Source organism: Moschus berezovskii, chromosome 8, assembly GCF_049115385.1.
Source record: "Moschus berezovskii isolate FMDL1 chromosome 8, NW_MosBer_1.0, whole genome shotgun sequence".
Classification (NCBI taxonomy): Eukaryota; Metazoa; Chordata; class Mammalia; order Artiodactyla; family Moschidae; genus Moschus; species Moschus berezovskii.
The window spans coordinates 107,196,983-107,218,224 of record NC_142467.1 but is presented as its reverse complement, the minus strand read 5'-3'; the positions used below and the strand labels follow the sequence as shown (position 1 = coordinate 107,218,224).

The following is a 21,242-nucleotide window of genomic DNA, read 5'->3' as shown; positions in this document are numbered from 1 at the left end:
AGTGGCCACCATGATGTGATGTGCCGGACAGACACGCAGCAGCCCCACCCTATGGCTCCTCTCTTTGCCCCTCTCCCTTCACCTAGCAGACTGGTTCCTGCATGCTGATCACCCTCATCCACACAGAGGAACTCAAGGGTCACTCCCACTGGGTGGTGTTTACCGAGCATTAGTGGGAACGACTGCTGGTGATTCAAAGCCCGCCTGGTGCCAGCAGGGTGTCGCGGAGTGGGTCACCTTCTTGTTCTAACCTTTTCTCCTCATCTCCTCTGGGTCCCCACCTACCCCTCCCCAGCTGGGGGTAAAATAAACTAAGAAAACCATCCCTGGGACTTCCCTGCTGGTCCAGTGGTTCAGAATTGCCTTCCAAAGCAAGGCTCTGATCCCCGGTTGGGGAACTAGATTCCACATGCCTCAGGGCAACTAAGCCCCTGCGCTGAAACTAGAGAAGCCTCCTCACTGCAGCGAAGACCCAGCGCAGCTGAAATTTAAAAAGGAAAGAAAATCATCATTGAAGATACACCACCTCACCTGGCCAGCATCCCCAGAGAGGCATCCACATGCTCATCAAAGGCCCTGAGAGGGGCATCCTTGCTGCTTTATTCTTGGGGAACAAACTCTGAAGGCCCCAGTGCCAGTGCCAAGGGGAAGGGGGGGATTCTGGAGAGAAGACAGCTGTCCCTGCCCCCACAGACACACCAGTGCAGGCTGAGCAAAAGCAGCCAGTGCGAGAGGACCACGGAGCCTGCTGCACGGACCACCTCCTTTGCTTGCAGCTTGAGAGCAGGCAACACCCATCTGTGGTGACAGAGCTCAGGAAGCAGCTGCCTACAGGGCAGGGTGAGGAGATGGGGCAGGGGGAGGGTACTGAGCAGGAAACAGTGTTCTGGGTTGATGGGAATCAAACAACTATCTTGCTCAAAGCATTAGTGACATGGGCATAGATACTTTATTATTTTAATTTTTTTGCCACACAGCACGGTATATGGGGATCTTCCTGGCCAGGAATTGAAGCCAAGTCCCCTGCAGTGGAAGCGCAGTGTCTTAACCATTGGACCATCAGGGAAGTCCTAGGTATAAGTACTTTTCACCAAAGTGATGGGGGCATTGAAGACATGGGCACATGACTTTACACAAATGATTCCCCAATTTTAAGAAGGGCAAGGGTGGGAGAGGAATAGCTACACTTTTCATCTGAAGTTAGGAAAAGTTAGGAAAAGCTAAATTCTTGGCCTCTGAATACTTTCTGCTCCAAAAGGTCTGGAGGGTTCTCCTGGCGGGGAGGGTAGCAGTGCACCCCGAGTCAGCCAGGCACATACCGTGAACGGAAAGGGACTTGGGCGCCCCAGACAACACATTGTCTACACCACATCTACCTCACAAGACCCCGCTGCTCGGCCGCGTCTGACTGATTCCCTTGACCCCACAACAAAGACCCCCTTTGTTCCCTGGTTAATATCCTTAGCAGGTCTGTCTAGACTTACTGTGGGAGTAATTGTCCCGTGACATCACTAGGACCTGTGACCCAGTTCCTCCTTGTCAGGGAAGGCTCCAGACATCCCCAAGCTAAGGGGTCCCAGCCCTTGACACCCATCTGAGCCTCCTAGGGAGAGACACAGCCACAGCCAGCATCCCACGCTAACCACCCAAGACCTGCGAGGAGATGTGACACTTGGGAAATGCACTCCCCTCCTGCCTGAGGTGCTGAGAGGCAGCGGCATCTTGGGCCAGAGGAAAGGGGGCGGCGCCCCTCTGTCCCCGGAACCTCCCCCATGGAGCTGGTGGGAAACAAGTCACTCTCTGCTGGGGCACAACTTCACCCAGGGCATGAAGAAGGAAGGTCAGATGAGAGAGAAGCAGAGGGAGGGAGAGAGAAAGGAGGGCGCAGAATCAGAGATGGGGGAGAAGGGGGAGATGGGGGAGACAGAGACCAGAGGGGCCACAGGAAACTGGAAGGGAGAGACAGAAGGGAGGAGAGCCGTGAAGAGAGGGGGGGAGACAGAGGTCCAGAGAGCGAGAAACAGAGAGAGAGACGCCCAGAGAGAAGCCGACAGAGAGCCGTGGAAGACAAAGACCGAGAGGAGTGATCTGGTCCCTGACAGAGGAGGATGAGTTCCCTCCCCAGGCGGCAGCTCAGGCTTCAGGGAAAAGCAGTTGGGACAGGAGGTGAGTGCTGCTCACCCCGCCTCACCCAACACCCATCTTCAGCTCGAGGTGATGACATCAGTGGCTGCCCACAGCTAATGTCTGAACCACAGCAAGAGCACTCCTAGGCATATTTTCTTGAGGAATGGGTTCAACCCATCCAGTGGCCACACGCCTCCCACGGGCACATCCGTTCCATCAGAGTAACTGAAAAGCACCACCAGCAGCTCCAAGTCACCCCATGGGTGGATGCTGCAGATGTCCTGCTGCACAGAAGGTGTGGGTGGCTGTTTAGTTGCTCAGTCATGGCCGACCCTTTGTGACCCCATGGACTGCAGCCCACCAGGCTCCTCTGTCCATGGGACTTTCCAGGCAAGAATACTGGAGTGCAAAGGCATGGGCCCCAACTGCAACTGCATTGACACCAAGTTCTAGAATAGGCAGAACGCACGTATGGTGGCCATCAAGTCTGCAGAGAGGTCTGCACCCGGGTGGGGGGCAGGGGGTGGTGGGAGTAGCTGGGAAAGGACATAAGGGGCTTCTTCAATGCAGAAGAACAGAGAAGGGGCTGAGAATGTTCTAGATTTCAATCTGGACTCAGGCGCCACAGAGGTGCACAGGTGTCAAACGTCATGGAGTTAGACAGCTGCATGCACTCAGGGTACATAGGGGTGGCTCCAGCTTTTTAAAAGGGAAACGATCAGGTCTGGGAAGGTTGGCATCTTTTTAGCTGGGCAATGGTGGAGAACCCTCTTTGCTGTCTCATAAAGTAAAGGAAGAAAACTGAAAGACTTCTAGAGGCGAGGTCTGGAGACAGGGTTGACTGAAATAGAAAGTGGATCTCCCCTCTGGCAGCAGGAGGAGAAGCTGCCATCCTTCACCATCCTGATGCTCCGAGGGATTTCCAAAGATTGTTTAATTGATTTTTCTCCTATTTAGATGCAGATCATAGTGTCTGGGGGCCCGGGAATTCAGACACACGGCTTTGTATCCACTCAGCCCCGTGAAGGCTCCTGTCTGAAACTTGCACAAAGCCAGACACACACGCCTTGAGAAACACGCTGTTTCCTTTTTGTCTGGGGCTCCAGGGAGCGGGTGCAACAACCAGGGCCTCAGACACGCTCCCATCTGTGGAGTCCCTGGGATCCCATCCCTCTGTCCTGCTTCCAAGGTGGGGTGAAAATTTTTTAAAAAAGAGAGATGAATGTGGCTGAGATTTTGAGGTCTGGAAAAAGGGTGATAAAAAAAACGCGGGGGTTTCCCAACTAGGTGTTGACACACTGAGGTTTCAACTTGGCTTTTTCTCCAAATTCAGGGCTCTGGAGTGGAAAGCCAGGGCGGGGGGTGCTTTAAATCAAGCAGCTAATGGGCTGGATTAGCACTAGTTTGGCTCCGGTCTCTGCAGATCTGATTTATATACGGAGAAGACGTTTCTCTTCCTCTCTGCCCATTGTCCCCCAGTCTGTCTCTCCAAATGCCCCAGCTGACAAAGAAACTAGAAGGCTTGGGACAACGGGGAGGACTCCCCCCTCCCCGCCCTCAACATGCAGCCTTTGCTTCCTTCAGCTGCCAGGAGGCAACACAGAGGATCACTGCAATCCCCTGGACAAGGTTGCCACAATTCCCAATGTCCGTGCCTGGTCCCCCCTAAACCTGGCTGGGGCATGGGACACTTTTCAAGAAAGACCATTCTGGTTTCTGAGCTGGATGACCTCAAATAACTCTCTGTGGGCCTCAGTTTCCTCATCTGTAAAGTGGTTACAAGAATAAACACACCTAAGTGTTGGTTTTTTCAGTGGTCACATATGGATGTGACAGTTGGACTGTGAAGAAAGCTGATGGCTGAAGAATTGATGCTTTTGAACTGTGGTGCTGGAGAAGACTCTTGAGAGTCCCTTGGACTGCAAGGAGATCCAACCAGTCCATCCTAAAGGAGATCAATCCTGGGTGTTCATTGGAAGGACTGATGCTAAAGCTGAAACTCCAATACTTTGGCCACCTCATGTGACGAGTTGACTCACTGGAAAAGACTCTGATGCTGGGAAGGATTGGGGGCGGGAGGAGAAGGGGATGACAGAGAATGAGATGGCTGGATGGCATCACTGACTCGATGGACATGAGTTTGAGTGAACTCCGGGAGTTGGTGATGGACAGGGAGGCCTGGCGTGCTGTGATTCGTGGGGTCGCAGAGTCGGACACGACTGAGCGACTGAACTGAACTGAAGGGTTGTTGGAAGAACTCAGTGCTCTCAGCAGAAAAAATGCCTTGCGCAGAGCAAGCACTCAACAAACATTACAGCAGTAACTATATGAGCAGGAATATCTATCAGACTGGTAACATCTCTCTCCAGGAAGCTTCATGGGAGACGCTGTCTTCGTGGGTTTCTTGATTTCTTTGGCACCAAATATTGCCAGGGAAAGCCCAGCCTGATTCCTCCCCTCTGGATTCAGTTACCTGGACTGCAATCCAGCTGGCATTCACAGTGTGTTCCCCAAAAGGGCCGAATCCTGAAAAAAAAAGTCAAAGCAGCACATCACCACACAGTGGCCCCTCCTGGCCTGCCCAGGGCCAGGTGGCTGCATGTATCCACAAGAGCGGAGCATGGAGCTTCGGGAGCAGCAAGCCCCTGGGACAATGTCAGGGGCCTGGTCCGAGTTCTGGGGTGCACCCGGTGGTGCCTTCAGAGCGCCCTGCCACAGAACTGTTCTTAACTGAAGTTGTGAGTCCTTGCTTGTTCTCACTCTCACCTGACCTTCTGCCGGCAAGGGGCCGGTGCCCCCTTTTCGCTCCAGAAAAGGCTGACTGTGCTCCCCTCTCAGTTTCTTCCCCTATCCTTGACCCCCAAATATAACTATTTCATCACTGTCTTTGTGCACCTTTCCTGGACTCTGGAATTACAGGGCTGGAGGTGCTCCATGATTCACAGTCTGATAAGGAATGGCCCCTAAGGAATGTACGTGGGTATCTCCCAGATCAGGCTGTCCAGGCACCATCCCATCCTCCTCCTCCCTAGTCACTGGGCCCGTTTGTTTACAAACCAGACTGTACCTGAGGGTGAGCCGGGTGCTCTGCATGCCCTGTGGCCTTCAGCCCCCTGTGCCGCCCTTTCAGGCAAGGGCGTTTCCTGACTGAAGCACACAGAGTTGAGACCAGCTAGCTGTTCAAGGCCACACAGGGAGAAGACGGAAGCGCACGGATTCAAACCCTGACCCAGCAGAGTCTGTGGCCTGCCTCTTCTGACCAACCCAAACACACTATCTAAAAAAGAAATCTCTTGAAGAGAGGCTGTCCTTGATCACATGTCATGGGTCACTCCAGCTGGGCAGTGTGCCCCAAGTGGTACCAAGGCCCTGGGAGGAATACTGTGCCCTGGAACAGCAGGGGGCCCGCAAGTAGGGTCAGAATCTCTCTACCCCTTTCCTCCTCCTGCATGGACCAAATATGGGTCCCAGCTCAGACACTGACAAACAAGGGCACCTCTGTGAGCCTCGGTTTCCCCTTCTGCAAAATGAGACAGTAAAGATGTAATAACCTCGGTCCCTCCCGGGGCCGCCGGCAGAGTCAGCCCTAAAGTAATAAACAAGCACAGACAGGAGGGCTGCAGGGGAAAGTGACCCTCTGGCAACGACACACCTGCCAGGTAAGTGGCTCCTTCCATCTTCCTAGGAATTCCAGGACCAGCCCGGACCTTCCTGGGCCACACAGCACCTGTTTGAATCTTGGCCGGATTTCTCCCTCTCACCCCTCATGACGGTCCCCCCTCCCAGCCTCCGCAGAGGCCCGGCGGAAGTTGACGCCCACGAGGCTCCGAGGCGGAGTCTCCCAGAGGGGGAGGCGCAGTTAGTTTCGGGGAGTTGGTGACAGAGGAGTCGGGGGTGGGGGGGCGTAGGGGGAGCAGGCTTATCCACAAACAGCCCGGTCAGGAAAGATTTTGATCAAGACAGTCCCTGAAACAACCGGAAGAACGGCAGGCACCCGAGGTCCCCCGAACTCCGCCTGCCCCTGCCTCGGGGGCGCAGCCCCTTATTAGCGCAGGGTTCGGGGAGCAGTGTCTGACAAGACGTTCATGTGTCACCAGGGCACTTCCTGCCCGCAAATCGGCCTTTGTCCCCTGGGACCGGGGGCGGTGACAAACCCGACCTCGGGAGCGCAGACACAACAAACAGGTGTCCGGAGGGTGGCTGTCCCCAACGGGTGAAGGAAGGACGCCCAGGGGCCTGCTCCGTGCGGGGCGTTTGCCAGGACCCCCACGTCCTTGGCTGCCCCGACCCCTGACAGCGGGACCACAGGGGCGCCCCCTTCTCCACGTTCTCCGATTCGCGCGGACTGCGCTGGGCTCCCGCGGGCGATGACACCTTCCAAACCTGAGGCGACTTCTAGCACCTGCCCCACCCGGGCCGCCGCGTCCCTCCCCGCGACGCGCCCCGCCGCCTCCCGAGCCGCCCCACCCAGCCCTGCCCCGGGCCGCCGCCGCCGCGGCCGCCATCCGCGCGATGCCCGCGTACCCGTCACCACCACCGCCTTCCTGGGCTGCTCCATGGCGGCTCAGGCTGCGCCTCTGACCGGTTCCCGGTCCGCGCTGGCGAGTCAGCTGCCGCCGCTCGAGCCCGCGCAGCCCCGCCCCCGAGCCCGGCCCCGCCCCAGGCCCCGGCCCCGGCCCCGCCCCGAGCCCGGCCCCGCCCCGCCCCAGGCCCCGCCCCCGTCCGGGCCGCGGGGCGTGCGCGTGCCCGGGCCCGAGACGCAGCGCGCGCACCGCGTCCGTAACTCTCCGCTGAGAAGTGAGTGGCTCTTCTTGGTCCCCAACCTGTTTCCCCACCTGCAGGATTCGGACGGTTCGTCTCGCAGGCTGTGGCCTCTCGAACTCACTGAGTCATGCCTTGGGGACGAGCTGATCATTTCGTCCACAAATGTTCACTGATCGCTTGCTGTGAATTGTATCTGAGCCCGCCTCCCATCTCCCTGTGAGTAAGGCTCCTTTTCTCCGTCCCTTTGACAGAGAAAACTGAGGCATAGTTCGGAAAGCCACTCACCTAAAGCCTCCTGTGGCCACAGATGCGGCATTCAGGCCAGGAGTTTGAGGGGGAGAACGAAATAAAGGGAAAACACGGCACAACTGGGTGGTGCCTAAAGCAGGCTCCTACGTTGCTAAGGAGGCTGATGTGACCCGGGAGACCAGGCCTTCCCCTGCTTATTTCTCCAGTACACAGCTGCTCTAACCCCAGCAATCCTCCAAGGGCCCAACCTCAGGGCCTTTGCACTTGCTGCTCCCCTCAGCCTGGAACGTGTTCTGAAGATTCCTGCGAAACTGAATGCTTCTCCTTCAGAACTCAGCTGGAACATAAACTCCTCCTAGGTGTCCGCCTCACCTCGGCTGAAATCCCTACCCCACTTCACCACCACCCTAGTAGGTCCATCTCATTTCCTTGTTTCACTCTCTTCAGAGCAGCAATCACATTCAGAAATCATCCCTTTAGAGGCACTGCTGTTCTGGTTTATTTCCCACTTCCTGCCCTAAATTCCAGAGCAGGGGCATGTCTCCATTACAGCCTTGTGCCTGGCACACAGTAGGTCCCTAGTCCACGTTCATCAGAGGTCAGAATTCCTCCCAAGATAGCCAGAAAAATAATGCTGAGTTTCTGGCCACATCCTTAGAAACAGGGCTGGACCTTGGAGTTGGGTCACTGACCTCTCATTCCAAGCAGCCTTGGCCTGGATTAACCAGGGTGCTGACCAAGGACTGTCTGTCTCTGACCCAGGCCTCAGAATACCCAATGCAGCATTCTCTGAACTGCCCGAAGCCTTGTTTGCAAGCTCAAGCCCGAGATCACATATTTAGTGGCTATTTTAGTCTCTGGCAGCTTCAGGTAGAATTCAGAAAATCTGAGATCTTGCCTGGGCTGGCTTGGGAGTGAGACCTCAGCCAATGGGAAGAAGAGAACAGAACTAAAATCTTTCAGATTTTATCATTCAAACGTGTAATAAGTGTCTGGGATGAAGTGCATGCATTGCTAGAAGCCGGGGCTGTGGAAAGAGAGAAACCACAATGGGTGTCATTTTCCCCCCATTGCACTGGGGAAATAAAGGGACACTGTTAACACTCAGAGTTAATGGTGATCAGAGAAACTGAGTCACATGCTACTGTCGCGAGTGACTGGGGATAGAAGTTCGTGTTCACTGGGTGCAGTCCCCGTTTAAGCATATCACTAGTGTTCTTTTTTTCTTTTTAAGGACTGGAGAAGGTCAGTCTTCATTCCAATCCCAAAGAAAGGCAATACCAAAGAATGCTCAAACTACCGCACAATTGCACTCATCTCACACGCTAGTAAAGTCATGCTCAAAATTCTCCAAGCCAGGCTTCAGCAATATGTGAACCGTGAACTTTCAGATGCTCAAGCTGGATTTAGAAAAGGCAGAGGAACTAGAGATCAAATTGCCAACATCCGCTGGATCATGGAGAAAGCAAGAGAGTTCCAGAAAAACATCTATTTCTGCTTCATTAACTATGTCAAAGCCTTTGACTGTGTGGATCACAATAAACTGTGGAAAATTCTGAAAGAGATGGGAATGCCAGACCACCTGACCTGCTTCTTGAGAAACCTGTATGCAGGTCAGGAAGCGACAGTCAGAACCGAACATGGAACAACAGACTGGTTCCAAATAGGAAAAGGAGTGCGTCAAGGTTGTATATTATCACCTTGCTTATTTAACTTATATGCAGAGTACATCATGAGGAACGCTGGGCTGGAAGAAGCACAAGCTGGAATCAAGATTGCCTGGAGAAATATCAATAACCTCAGATATGCAGATGACACCACCCTTATGGCAGAAAGTGAAGAGGATCTAAAAAGCCTCTTGATGAAAGTGAAAGGAGAGTGAAAAGGTTGGCTTGAAGCTCAACATTCAGAAAACAAAGATCATGGCATCTGGTCCCATCACTTCATGGGAAATAGATGGGGAAACAGTAGAAACAGTGTCAGACTTTATTTTTGGGGGCTCCAAAATCACTGCAGATGCTGATTGCAGCCATGAAATTAAAAGACGCATACTCCTTGGAAGGAAAGTTATGACCAACCTAGACAGCATATTAAAAAGCAGAGACATTACTTTGCCAGCAAAGGTCCGTCTAGTCATGGCTATGGTTTTTCCCGTGGTCATGTATGGATGTGAGAGTTGGACTGTGAAGAAAGCTGATCGCTGAAGAATTGATCTTTTGAACTGTGGTGCTGGAGAAGACTCTTGAGAGTCCCTTGGACTGCAAGGAGATCCAACCAGTCCATTCTAAAGGAGATCAATCCTGGGTGTTCATTGGAAGGACTGATGCTAAAGCTGAAACTCCAATACTTTGGCCACCTCATGCGACGAGTTGACTCACTGGAAAAGACTCTGATGCTGGGAGGGATTGGGGGCAGGAGGAGAAGGGGATGACGGAGAATGAGATGGCTGGATGGCATCACCGACTCGATGGACATGGGTTTGAGTGAACTCCAGGAGTTGGTGATGGACAGGGAGGCCTGTCATGCTGTGATTCATGGGGTCGCAAAGAGTCGGACACGACTGAGCAACTGAACTGAACTGAAGGTCTTAAAAAAAAATTATGTATTTGGCTGTGCTGGATTTTAGTTGCGGCACTCAGGATCTCCAATCTTTGTTGTGGCACGTGGAGCTTTTAGTTGTGGCATTCAGGATATTTAGCTGTGGCATTCAAACACTTAGTTGCAGCATGTGGGATCTAGTTCCCCGACCAAGGATCAAACACAGGCCCCCTGCATTGGGAATACGAAGTCTTAGCCACTGGACCACCAGGGAAGTCCCTAGTGTGTGTTTGTTCTTAATATCACAAACCCCTGGAGGGAGGAACTGTTCTTAGCCCATTTTGCAAGTGAGGAAAAGGAATCTAGAGCCGCTAAGTCACTTGTCCCGTCATACGTGGAAGGGGCTGGGACTTGGATCAGGAATAACTGAGTCCTTAGAGAGGGACAAGCAGAGTGAAAGAAAGTTGGCTGGAAGAGCCAAATTGTGAGTTCACAGTCTGGCTTAGCAACAGTGTAACCAGCAGCACAGTGCCTGTGACACCCCTAGGTAAAGGGAAGGGGAGTGATGGAGAGCTTTTTTAAAAAAAAAGATGGTTACATTGGAAAGCCACTCCTGCAAAGTCATAGCTACTGTGGAAAAGTTTGGCAGTTCTTTAAGAGGTTAAACATAGTTACTGAAGGCCCCAGCAATTCTACTCCTAGGGATGCTCCCAAAATAATTACAAATAAGTGTCCAAATACTGTGAAAGTTTTTGAATGTTCATGACAGTACAGTTCAGGATCGCCAAAAGGGAGAAAAGAAAACAAATGCTCATTAGCAGATTAAAACAAAAACTGTTTACTTTCCATCATTCTAAACAGTGGAATACTGCTCAACAGTAAATGGAGCAAGGACACATGCTGCTGCCTGGAGGAACCTTGAAAACATCATGCTGAGTTAAAGAAGTCAGACAGCAAAGGTCACACAGTGTATGATTCTAAGTATACAAAATGTCCAGAGCAGGGAGATCCATGGAGGCAGATAGTGGATTAGCAGTGGTCAGGAGCTAGTGCTAATGGGAACAGGGTTTCTTCTGAGGGAGATGAAGCATTCTGAAACTAGATAAGGGGCGATGGTTGTGCAACATGGTGAATGTCTTTGATACCACTGGGTTATACATTTTAAAGTGGTTGAAGTGTTACGTGTATTTTGTCATCATGATTTTTTTTTAAAGTGTGGAAGCATTGTTGGAGTGAAATACAAATGTCAGAGAAAAGATTCGCTTGCAAATGCAGAAAGCATCTGAGGAAGGAAGAGTAGGAAACTGATAACAGTGGGGACTTTGGGGAGGGAACCAAGATGTGGGGGAGGTGAAAGTGGGGGTGGAAGGGAGACCCCGCCACATTTCTTTCACTGGTATCACTGACTCGGTGGACATGAGTTTGAGCAAGTTCTGGGAGTTAGTGATGGACAGGGAAGCCTGGCGTGCCACAGTCCATAGGGTCACAAAGAGCAAGTGAACTGTACTACTCAGAAATAAAGATGATATGGACACTCTTCTTTGAAAAAGACCACTAGATTTTTTTTTTTTTTTGGCCATGCCACATGGCATATGGGATCTTAGTTCCCTGACCAGGGATTGAACTCATGCCCCCTGCAATGGAAGTGTGGAGTCTTAACCACTGGACCACCAGGGAAGTCCTAGATTTTTTTTTTTTTTATTGTGGTAAAACACACATAAAATTGACCATTTTCAAGTGTACGTTTCAGCAATGTTTAAAAGAACATTCTTCACATTGTTGTGCAACCAGTCTTCAGAACTCTTATTGCTTGCCTGCACTGAGTCTTCATCGCTTTGCTTGGGCGCTCTCCCTGGCCGCAGCGAGCCGGACTGCTCTTTGCTGTGGCACTCGGGCTCTGGGCAGGCGGGCTTCAGTAGTTGCATGCAGTGCATGGACTGAGTAGTTGTGGTGCACGGGCTTAGTTGCTCGCAGCATGTGAAATCTTCCCAGGGATTGAAGCTGTGTCCTCTGCATTGGCAGGCAGATTCTTACCCACTGCAACACCAGGGAAGGCCCAGAGCTCTTTTCATCTTGCAAAACTGAAATTGTATCCATAAAAAAGCAACAACTCCCCATTCTCCCCTCCCCAGTGCCTGGCACCTACCATTCTACTTTCTTTGTGAGTTTGACTACTTGCCTGGAGAATCCCAGGGACGGGGGAGCCTGGTGGGCTGCCGTCTATGGGGTCGCACAGAGTCGGACACGACTGAAGTGACTTAGCAGCAGCAGCAGCAGCAAACTCGTAAGAGCAGAATCATACAGTATGTGTCCTTCTGTGCCTGGCTTATTTCACTTAGCATAATGTCCTCAAGGTTCTTCCAAACTGAAGCATGTGTCAGAACAATCTTCCTTGTTAAGTGGAGTCGCTCAGTCGTGTCCGACTCTTGGCGGCCCCACGGACTGTAGCCCAGCAGGCTCCTCTGTCCATGGAATTCTCCAAGTAAGAATACTGGAGTGGGGTGCCATTCCCTTCTCCAGTGGACCTTCCTGACTGAGAGATCAAACTCAAATCTCCCATATTGCAGGCAGATTCTTTACCTTCTGAGCCACCAGGGAAGCCCCCAAATAGTAGTCGCTCAGTCGTGTCTGACTCATTGTGACCCTGTGGACTGTAGCCCACCAGGCTCCTCTCTCCATGGGATTCTCCAAGAAAGGATTCTGGAGTGGGTTGCCATTTCCTCCTCCAGGGAGGATCTTCCTGACTCAGAGATCAAACCCACATCTCTTATGTCTCCAGCATAGGCAGGTGGGTTTTTTACCACTCACACCACCTGGAAAGCCCAATAGACTCAGGGCCCACATCTTATTCCCCAAAGTTGTTAAAAAAGAAAAACAACAACAAAACATTTCAGGAACTTCTCTGCCAGTTCATTGTTTAAGACTGCACTTCCAATGTAGGGGGTATGGGTTCCATCCCTGGTCTGGAAACTAAGATCCCAAATGCCACAGAGTCACAATACAAACAAAAAGAGTTCTTTTGTCAAGAATTATTCCTAAAAAAGAGAACTGTCCCTCTTAAAACTATTATGCATTTTTTTTTTAGGGAGAGAACAGAGGGCAAGAAGTATAGTGGCTAGAGCAAACTGTCCTGGGTTCAAATTCTTCCTGGCTCCTAACATGGTGTGCACTCTTGGGTGAATTATTTTCACATTTCAAACCTGTTTCCTCATCTGTAAAATGAGGATCAAAGAGTGCCAAGGCCCCAGTGAGTCCTGGGAAGGAAGGTAAAGTCTCTAATAGGAGTGTTCTTGCTTGGAGAATCCCGTGGACAGAGGAGCCTGGTGGGCTGCTGTCCATTGGGTCGCATAGAGTCGAACACGACTGAAGTGACTTAGCAGCAGCAGCAACAGCAGCGTAGATAAAAATGTGGTCAGTGTGTCTTTGTGGGACATATTTTTTTTTTTAATGTATTTTAGTATAGTTGATTGACAATGTTGTGTTAATCTCTACTGTACAGCAAAATGATTTCAGTTATACATACATATATATAATACATTCTTTTTCATATCTTTTCCATTATGATTTATCACAAGATATTGAATATAGTACCCTGTACTATACAGTGTTTTTTTAATAGAATGGTCTGAGCATTTGAATATGGAAAGATGAGTGTGGTGTATTGCTTAGTTGATCAACAAACCCACAGCCTATCCAGTGTTTTCCACATGCCCTCACTCCAGATACCATCTCCAATCTCTCTTAACATGTGTCACTACTGTAATTTCACGCTTATTCATACGATTATGCAGCTACAGGCTGTCTTTCCCTCTGGACTGTGAGCCCGGGAGGGCGGGGACCTGGTGTGACTTGGTCACCGCTGTACAGAGGGCCCAGCACGCAGTAGATGCTCAATAAATGTGCTAAGTAGAACAGAACCCACCACGCTGGAGGCTGGCTTGGGAAGGAAGCTGCATTTTCCTGTGTACTCCCACTGTGACAACACTGGGAGATTAGAGACACACGGCCACAGCCAGCCAGGCTGGGGAGGTTGGGACTGGACCTGGGTTCAGATCCTACCCCCGGGATCTTTAAGACTCTTCATGGTGCCAGCTCCTGCTGGGTGTGGCCTTGGGGGAGAAGGGAGAGAGCGGAAGCCCAAAGGACCCCATGACTCCTCCTTGGGGCTCCTTTCTTTAGACTCTGTCAAGGGCAGACTGGGCCCTGTTCAGGGACGTGGATGGCCTTTTGAAATTAGGCAGAGGGACAGTGGGTGGCTATGCACATTTAAAAAGGTGAATGCTTTTTTTTACTCCAGGTGGTCTTGATACCTGTGAGTCCTTTAGGGGTCGCAGGCTAGAAAGTGGAAGGGGCGCTTTTGTTAGTGAACCAAGCTTGGGTCTGCTCGCATGCACACAGTAGAGTCAATCTACTGATAGGGGTTTGTGGGGAAGGCGAGTGAAACCGTTATGGCGAGGCACCATGAAGGAGAGTGGGGGCTCCAGTGGCTTGCGCTCAATGACCCGAACTCGCAGAAGAGCTCCTCCTCTTCATCACAGCTCCCCTACACAGCGCATCTCAGCATAACGTCACAACCTGCCCTGCGCGCAGCATGCACCGCACAGCTGCCTTTTTAAACTGAAGTGTGCTTCGTTTAACATGTTCTGTGTATTTCAGGTATACAGTGAAGTGATTCAGTTATACATAGACACGCATTCTTTTTCAGACTCTTTTCCATTATAGGTTATTACAAGATGTTGAGTATAGTTCCCTGTGCTGTATGGGAGGTCCTTGTTGTTTTCTTGTTTTATATATAGTAGTGTGTATATGTTAATCTCGAACTTCTAATTTATCTCTTCCCCCGACTACCGCTATCCCCTTCGGTAAGCATAAGTTGTTTTCAATGTCTATTAGTCTATTTCTGTTTTGAAAATAAGGTCCTCTGTATCTTTTTTTTTAGATTCTACATACAAGTGATATCATATGATATCTGTCTTGATCTGCCTTACTTCACTTAATATGATAATATCTAGTCCATCCGTGTTGCTACAAATGGTGTTATTTCATTCTTTTTCATGGCTGAAAGTGAAAGTTGCTCAGTCGTGTTCAAATCTTTGCGACCCCATGGACTATACAGTCCGTGGAATTCTCCAGGCCAGAATACTGGAGGGGGTAGCTTTTCCCTTCTCCAGGAGATCTTCCCAACCCAGGGATCAAACCCAGGTCTCCCACATTGCAGGCGAATTCTTTACAGCTGAGCCACCAGGGAAGCCCAAGAATACTGGAGTGGGTAGCTTATCCTTTCTCTAGCAGATCTTCCCGACCCAGGAATTGAACTGGGGTCTCCTGCATTACAGATGGATTCTTTACCAGCTGAGCTACCAGGGAAGCCCTTTTCATGGCTGAGTCATATCCATTTTATTTATTTATTTATATATCCAATATATCACATCTCTATCCATTCATCTGTTGATGGACATTTAGATTGCTTCCATGTTTTGGTCATATGATTTTGAAATTTTGTTTCGGTTTTTGGTCTTTTTGCACCCTGAGGCATGCAGCATGCAGGATCTTAGGGATTGAACCAGGGATGCAGACCAGGGATTGAACCCGTGTGCCCTGCATTAGGAGCTCGGACTGCCAGGAAAGTCCCCTATGTGACTTTTTAAATAAGTTGTTTATACTGGAGTAAGTTCGGATCTACAGAAAAGTTGCAAAGACAACACAGCAAGTTCCCTATCTCTTCACCCGTAGTCACCACATAGGAACAGCTTAGATGATCAGTTCTAATGTTTGTACAACTAAGGAACCGACACCAGCGCACTGCTGTCCACCAGCCATCTGACCTCATTCAGGTGTCACCAGTTCTTCCATTCATGTCCAGGACCCTGGCCAGGGAACCTTGTTCCATTAAGTCATCACACCTCCCCAGTTTCCTCTGGCTGGGACGGCTCCTTGAGCTTTCCTTGTTGCTCATGACCTTTGAAGTCTTGGGGAGGACAGGCCAGGCATCCTTCAGGCTGCCCCCGATCTGGGTCTGTCTGATGTCCTTGTCATGATTAGAATGGGAGTTTGAGGAAAACCACAGAGTTGAGGCACCCTTCTCCTCTCGCCATATCAGGGATCCCTAACTTCCACATGACTTGTCATAGTGATATAATCTGAATTACTTGATTAAGGCAGTGTATGAGATTCTCATGATTGCTATATCAAATGACCACAAACTCTGGCTTAAATAACACACATTTTTTCTCTTGCACTCCTGGAGGCCAGAAGTCTGAAAGCAAGGTGTTGACAGGGCCACATTCCCTCTAGAGGCTGTAGGGAAGAATGCTTCTTTGTCACGCCCTGTTTCTGGGGGCTCCAGGTATCCCTTGGCTTGTGGCCACATCACTCCGGCCTCCACCTCTGTTTTCTCTGTCTGTGTCTCAAATCTCCCTCTGCGTTTTCTTAGAAGTATATCAGTCACTGGGTTCCAGCTCCAACCTAAATCCCAGACGACCCCAGGCTCCTTAGCTGAATTACATCTGAAAAGACTCTTTATTCAAATAAGGTCACTTTCACTGGTACTGGGGTCAGGACTTGGACATGTGTTTAGGGGGCCACCATTCAACCCACTGACTTCCCAGGTGGCTCCTTGGTAAAGAATCCACCTACCAATACAGGAGACATGGGTTTGACCCCTGGGTGGAGAAGATCCTCTGGAAGGAAATGGCAACCCACTCCAGTATTCTTGCCTGGAAGAATCCATGGACAGAGGAGCCTGGCGAGCAAGTCTGTTCATAAGGTCACAGAGAGTCGGACATGACCAAGCTCGCGAGCACATGCACACCACACATTCAGCCCACTACAGGAGGCGTTGCTAGTATTTTTGCTGTTGAGTTTCTATTTTCCCTTTTCTCTATTGTTTAAAATCTAACCACTAAGTTCAGCCCACTGCACCCACCCCAGGGTAGGGGTGGGGAGGATTAAAATATAATTTTTTAATGAATGGAAAATATTCTGTCTAGTGGAAGAAATATAGCTTACTCAACTAGTCCACTGTTGTTAGATATTTATATTCTTTCTGCTATTTTAAAATTGGTGACATTGCTGCAAGGCCTTGGCACAGAGCAGTTCCCTTCATTTGCAGGACCTCCTTAGTGTAAGTTTCCAGAAATGACTTACTGAGTTGCAGGGTGTGACACTTTTATGGATTTTGAAACATAATGCCATTTTCTTCCACTTAAAAGAAAATATATGTCTACCAGTTTCACTTTGTCAGCACTGAGTTTTACAATCCTCCTCCCCTCATTTTTAAAGTGGAGGGTGGTTAATTAGCTTATCTATTTATTTTTGGCTGCGTGGGGTCTTGGTTGCACACTCAGGCTTAGCTGCCCTGCTGCATGTGGGATCCTAGTTCCCAGATCCAGCGACTGAAACCCTGTCCCCTGTATTGAATGGTGGATTCTTAACTGCTGGACCACCTAGGAAGTCTCTAGTGTATCTTTTTTAATTTGACAGGTTTAGCAGAAACTCTTTAGGTTTCTACTGTCAGAAATATAATTTAAACTGGACCGCAAAAAATGGAGGAGTATTTTCAAGGGATAGGAAAAGATTACAATTTATGAAGTCTCAGCTACAGCTGGATCTAGGATTAAACAGGGCCAAGATGCCAAAGTGGAAAGATGGGTATGTCTGTACCTGACTCATGTTACTCTAGCTCTGCGATTCCAGAAGCTTCCCAGGGAAGACCTCTGATTGGCTGAACCTGTGTCATGTGTCCATGATAAAGGGGAAGGGAAAACTGTGCTGACAGCCTCAAACAGTGGCCCATGCAAACTCTCATGTTGTCCCTATAAGTCAGGATCAAGAAAGATTAACTGTGCAAACAAGCAATTACAACCTGGGCCAAACCAGACTGATTTTCAATCAATACAAGGTGCTGAAGTTCAAAGTATAAGAAACGGAATGGTTAGATTTTGGGGGACAGTCACTCAAGAATTCAGAGCAGCTATGCATTAGTGGAGGGTTTGCCAATTGCTAGGGACAAAGTCTAAACTCCAAGTGGATTAAGCAACAAAGGACAACTACTTGTATTCATATATGTAGAAAGTATACCTGTGACTTCAGGTGTAGCTGGATCCAGGAGCTGAGAACATGCCTCTTTTCCACAGAGAAGTTCTTGTGCGTGTTAGATTCAATCAGTAGAGAGCTTCTTCCAGAAGATCAGTCATAATAGCCCCGGGTTTTCACTATTGCACTTTCAAAAACCTCTATAGAAAGTGCTTTTCTCCCTTCTAGCCCTCAGTATCGCTTTCAAGGGAGAGTCTAATTGGCCTTGGTTGGTCACTTGCTCCTACTAAACCAATCACTTTGCCCAGGTGGACAGAGAACTGATTTGGTGGTGTTGTTCAGTTGCTAAGTCGTGTCTGACTCTTTGTGACCACATGGACTGCAGTATACTAGGCTTCCCTGTCCTTCACTATCTCCTGGAATTTGCTCAAACTCAAGCCCATTGAGTCAGTGATGTCATCCAACCATCTCATCCTCTGTCACCGCCCCTTTCTCCTGCCCTCAGTCTTTCCTAACATCAGGGTCTTTCCCAATGAGCTGGCTCTTTGCAATAGGTGGCCAAAGTGTTGGAGCTTCAGCTTCAGCATCAGTCCTTCCAGTGAATATTCAGGGTTGATTTCCTTTAGGACTGACTGATTTCCTTTAGGGTTGAATTCTTATTGGCCACCACTATGTTGATGCTGATTGCAGCCATGCAATTAAAAGACGCTTACTCCTTGCAAGGAAAGTTATGACCAACCTAGACAGCATATTAAAAAGCAGAGACATTACTTTGCCAACCAAGGTCCGTCTAGTCAAGGCTATGGTTTTTCCCGTGGTCATGTATGGATGTGAGAGTTGGACTGTGAAGAAAGCTGATTGCCAAAGAATTGATGCTTTTGAACTGTGGTGCTGGAGAAGACTCTTGAGAGTCCCTTGGACTGCAAGGAAATCCAACCAGTCCATTCTAAAGGAGATCAATCCTGGGTGTTCATTGGAAGAACAGATGCTAAAGGTGAAACTCCAATACTTTGGCCACCTCATGCGACAAGTTGACTCACTGGAAGAGTCTGATGCTGGGAGGGATTGGGGGTGGGAGGAGAAGGGGACAACAGAGAATGAGATGGCTGGATGGCATCACCGACTCGATGGACATGAGTTTGAGTGAACTCCGGGAGTTGGTGATGGACAGGGAGGCCTGGCGTGCTGCGGTTCATGGGGTCGCAAAGAGCCGAACACAACTGAGCGACTGAACTGAACTGAACTGAACTGATGTTGAAAAAGCTGAGCAAGACTGTAGTAACCATAGTCTGCCACAAGGGGTCACCCAAGCAGAGTTTTCAAGGATGAATAGGAGTTTATCAATTGCGCAAAAGGAGAACGACTGCACATAGAAAGATCTAGAAAAGTCAGGAAGAGGTGAATGACCATACAATTTTCTGCCAGCACCATGTTGACGTTGGAGCACATCATGTGACCCAGTTTCTGTTGTTTGCATCAAAGCGGCCTTTGCCCTTGCCAAACAGCTTGGCTGGTCACGCCGATCCCTCTGACCCAGTAACTTATCACTGTTGCCCACTACTAATGTCCTAAACACGTCCCAGACCTCACCAGCACCCCTGGGACCACCCCCAAGCCCGAGATAGAGAGGAAAAGAAAAACTGCCCTGACCTGGGTGGGACCTCTTTGAGACATAAGCTCTTATGTAGTCTCCCTAAGGTCCACAGCTGGACTAACCTTCAGGTGCCCCCTTTGTCATCTGCTCACTGGCGTCCACTGCAGGGATCCTTCCCTCCCTGTCTCAGGGCTCCACCCCCAGTGTGGATTTCCTAGGGTCATCCCTTGAGTACTCTATCTCAGGGTCAGCTTCTGAGGGAGGGAAGACCCCAAACAAAGACATGAAAGACAATTGTGGGTCCAGGGCTATCTGCTGCTTCAATCTTTATATGGGTTTCACATTTGATCACTCCACACAGTAACCCTGATTGGTAGAGATGATCATAGACAGTCCCCAACTTGTGATAGTTTGACTTCAGAATTTTCAGCTTCATGATGTGGGCAAGCAATCATTCCATAGAAGCCAAACTTTGAATTTTGATCTTTTCCTGGACTAGCGATAAGTGGTAAGATGCTCTCTCGTGATTCTCAGCAGCTAGCAACGAGCCTCCACTCCCAGTCAGTCATGTGGTTACAGCGATAAACAACTGATACACTGACCTTTTTTTTTTTAACTTTCAGCACAGTGTTCAATACATTATATAAGGCATTCAACACTATTATCATAGGCTTGTGTTTGATGATTTTGCTCAACTGTAGGTTTATGTGAGTGTTCTGAGCACATTTAAGATAGGTTAGGCTAAACTAAGCTACAATGTTTAGTAGGCTAAATGTATTAAATATATTTTCAATTTATTATATTTTCAACTTACGATGGGTTTATTGGGATGTAACCCCACCATAGGGCTTCCCTGGTGGCTCAGTGGTAAAGAACCCACCTGCCAATGAAGGAGACCTGGGTTCAATCCCTGGATCAGGAAGATCCCCTGGAGAAGGAAATGGCAACCCACTCCAGTATTCTTGCCTGGGAAATCCCATGGACAAAGAAGCCTGGTGGGCTACAGCCCATGGGGTCGCAAAAAGAGTCGGACACGACTCAGTGACTAAACAACAACCACCCTATCACAAATGAAATCTGTATTCTTGTTTTTGGTGAGAAGAAAGGGAGGGAACAAGCCTGAGCCGCTCAGTCCCTTCATAACAAAACTGACCCCCAGACCGTGCCCTGCCCGGTGGGAGTGGCTGGGCAGTTCTCATCCTCTTCTGCCCAGGTCTCTGATACCTGATGCAGGGGAATCTTTTATTGAGAAGCTGAGCATCAGGGGCTCCCTGAGCCAGCTTTGAGAGGGTCTGTTCAGCTGGAAGAGCTTGGCTTTGGGCTCTCGGGACTTCCCTGGTAGTCCAGTGGTTAGGACCTGATGCTTTCATTTCAGGGTCTGGTTTCAAATTCTGATTGGGAAACTAAGACTCCACAAGCCATGCAACGCTGCCCAAAAAAAAGAAAGGAAAAATCTCTCAGGTCAATGCTGACACTAAGGAGGCCTGGAAAAGGGTAGTCCTGGAGAAGGACACCTATGTCTCCTTTGTAAACCTGAGTCAAGGCAAGTGTGGAAGCCAAACAGAGAAAGGAATACTCGATGGTCACTCAGCTGGATCTCTCTTGGAAATTCAGGCTGCAGACATGCTCACGAGTGTGTGAAAGTATATGCACGGTCACCTATTTCACGAGTATGTATACTGAAAGTATATGCACGTGAAAGTATATGCAACTATTCAAATAAATGTCAATGTTCAAAGGAATCATATCTAATACTTGATGTAGTGGGTTGAGAATTGGCCTTAAAAAGATACATTCTAACATATCTTAGATAACATAGATAAATTCTAGCCCCCATATCTGTGAATATGACCTTATTCGAAATACATTCTTTGCAGATTTAATCAAGATCTCAAGGTGAAATTTATCCTGGATTTAGGGTGGATAGGCTTCCGAG

General features: G+C 49.4%; 1 protein-coding gene across 1 annotated transcript in view; it reads right to left on the bottom strand.

Annotated features, from left to right (window-relative positions):
• Window positions 1–6,767, bottom strand: part of PGPEP1 (pyroglutamyl-peptidase I) — a 36,495-nt gene extending 29,728 nt beyond the window's left edge. Inside the window, 2 exon segments of the mRNA XM_055430702.2 lie at window positions 4,601–4,653; window positions 6,652–6,767. Coding sequence (XP_055286677.2) covers window positions 4,601–4,653; window positions 6,652–6,685 — 87 coding nt within the window. The 5' untranslated portion in view covers window positions 6,686–6,767.
• Window positions 6,768–21,242: the final 14,475 nt, after the last annotated feature.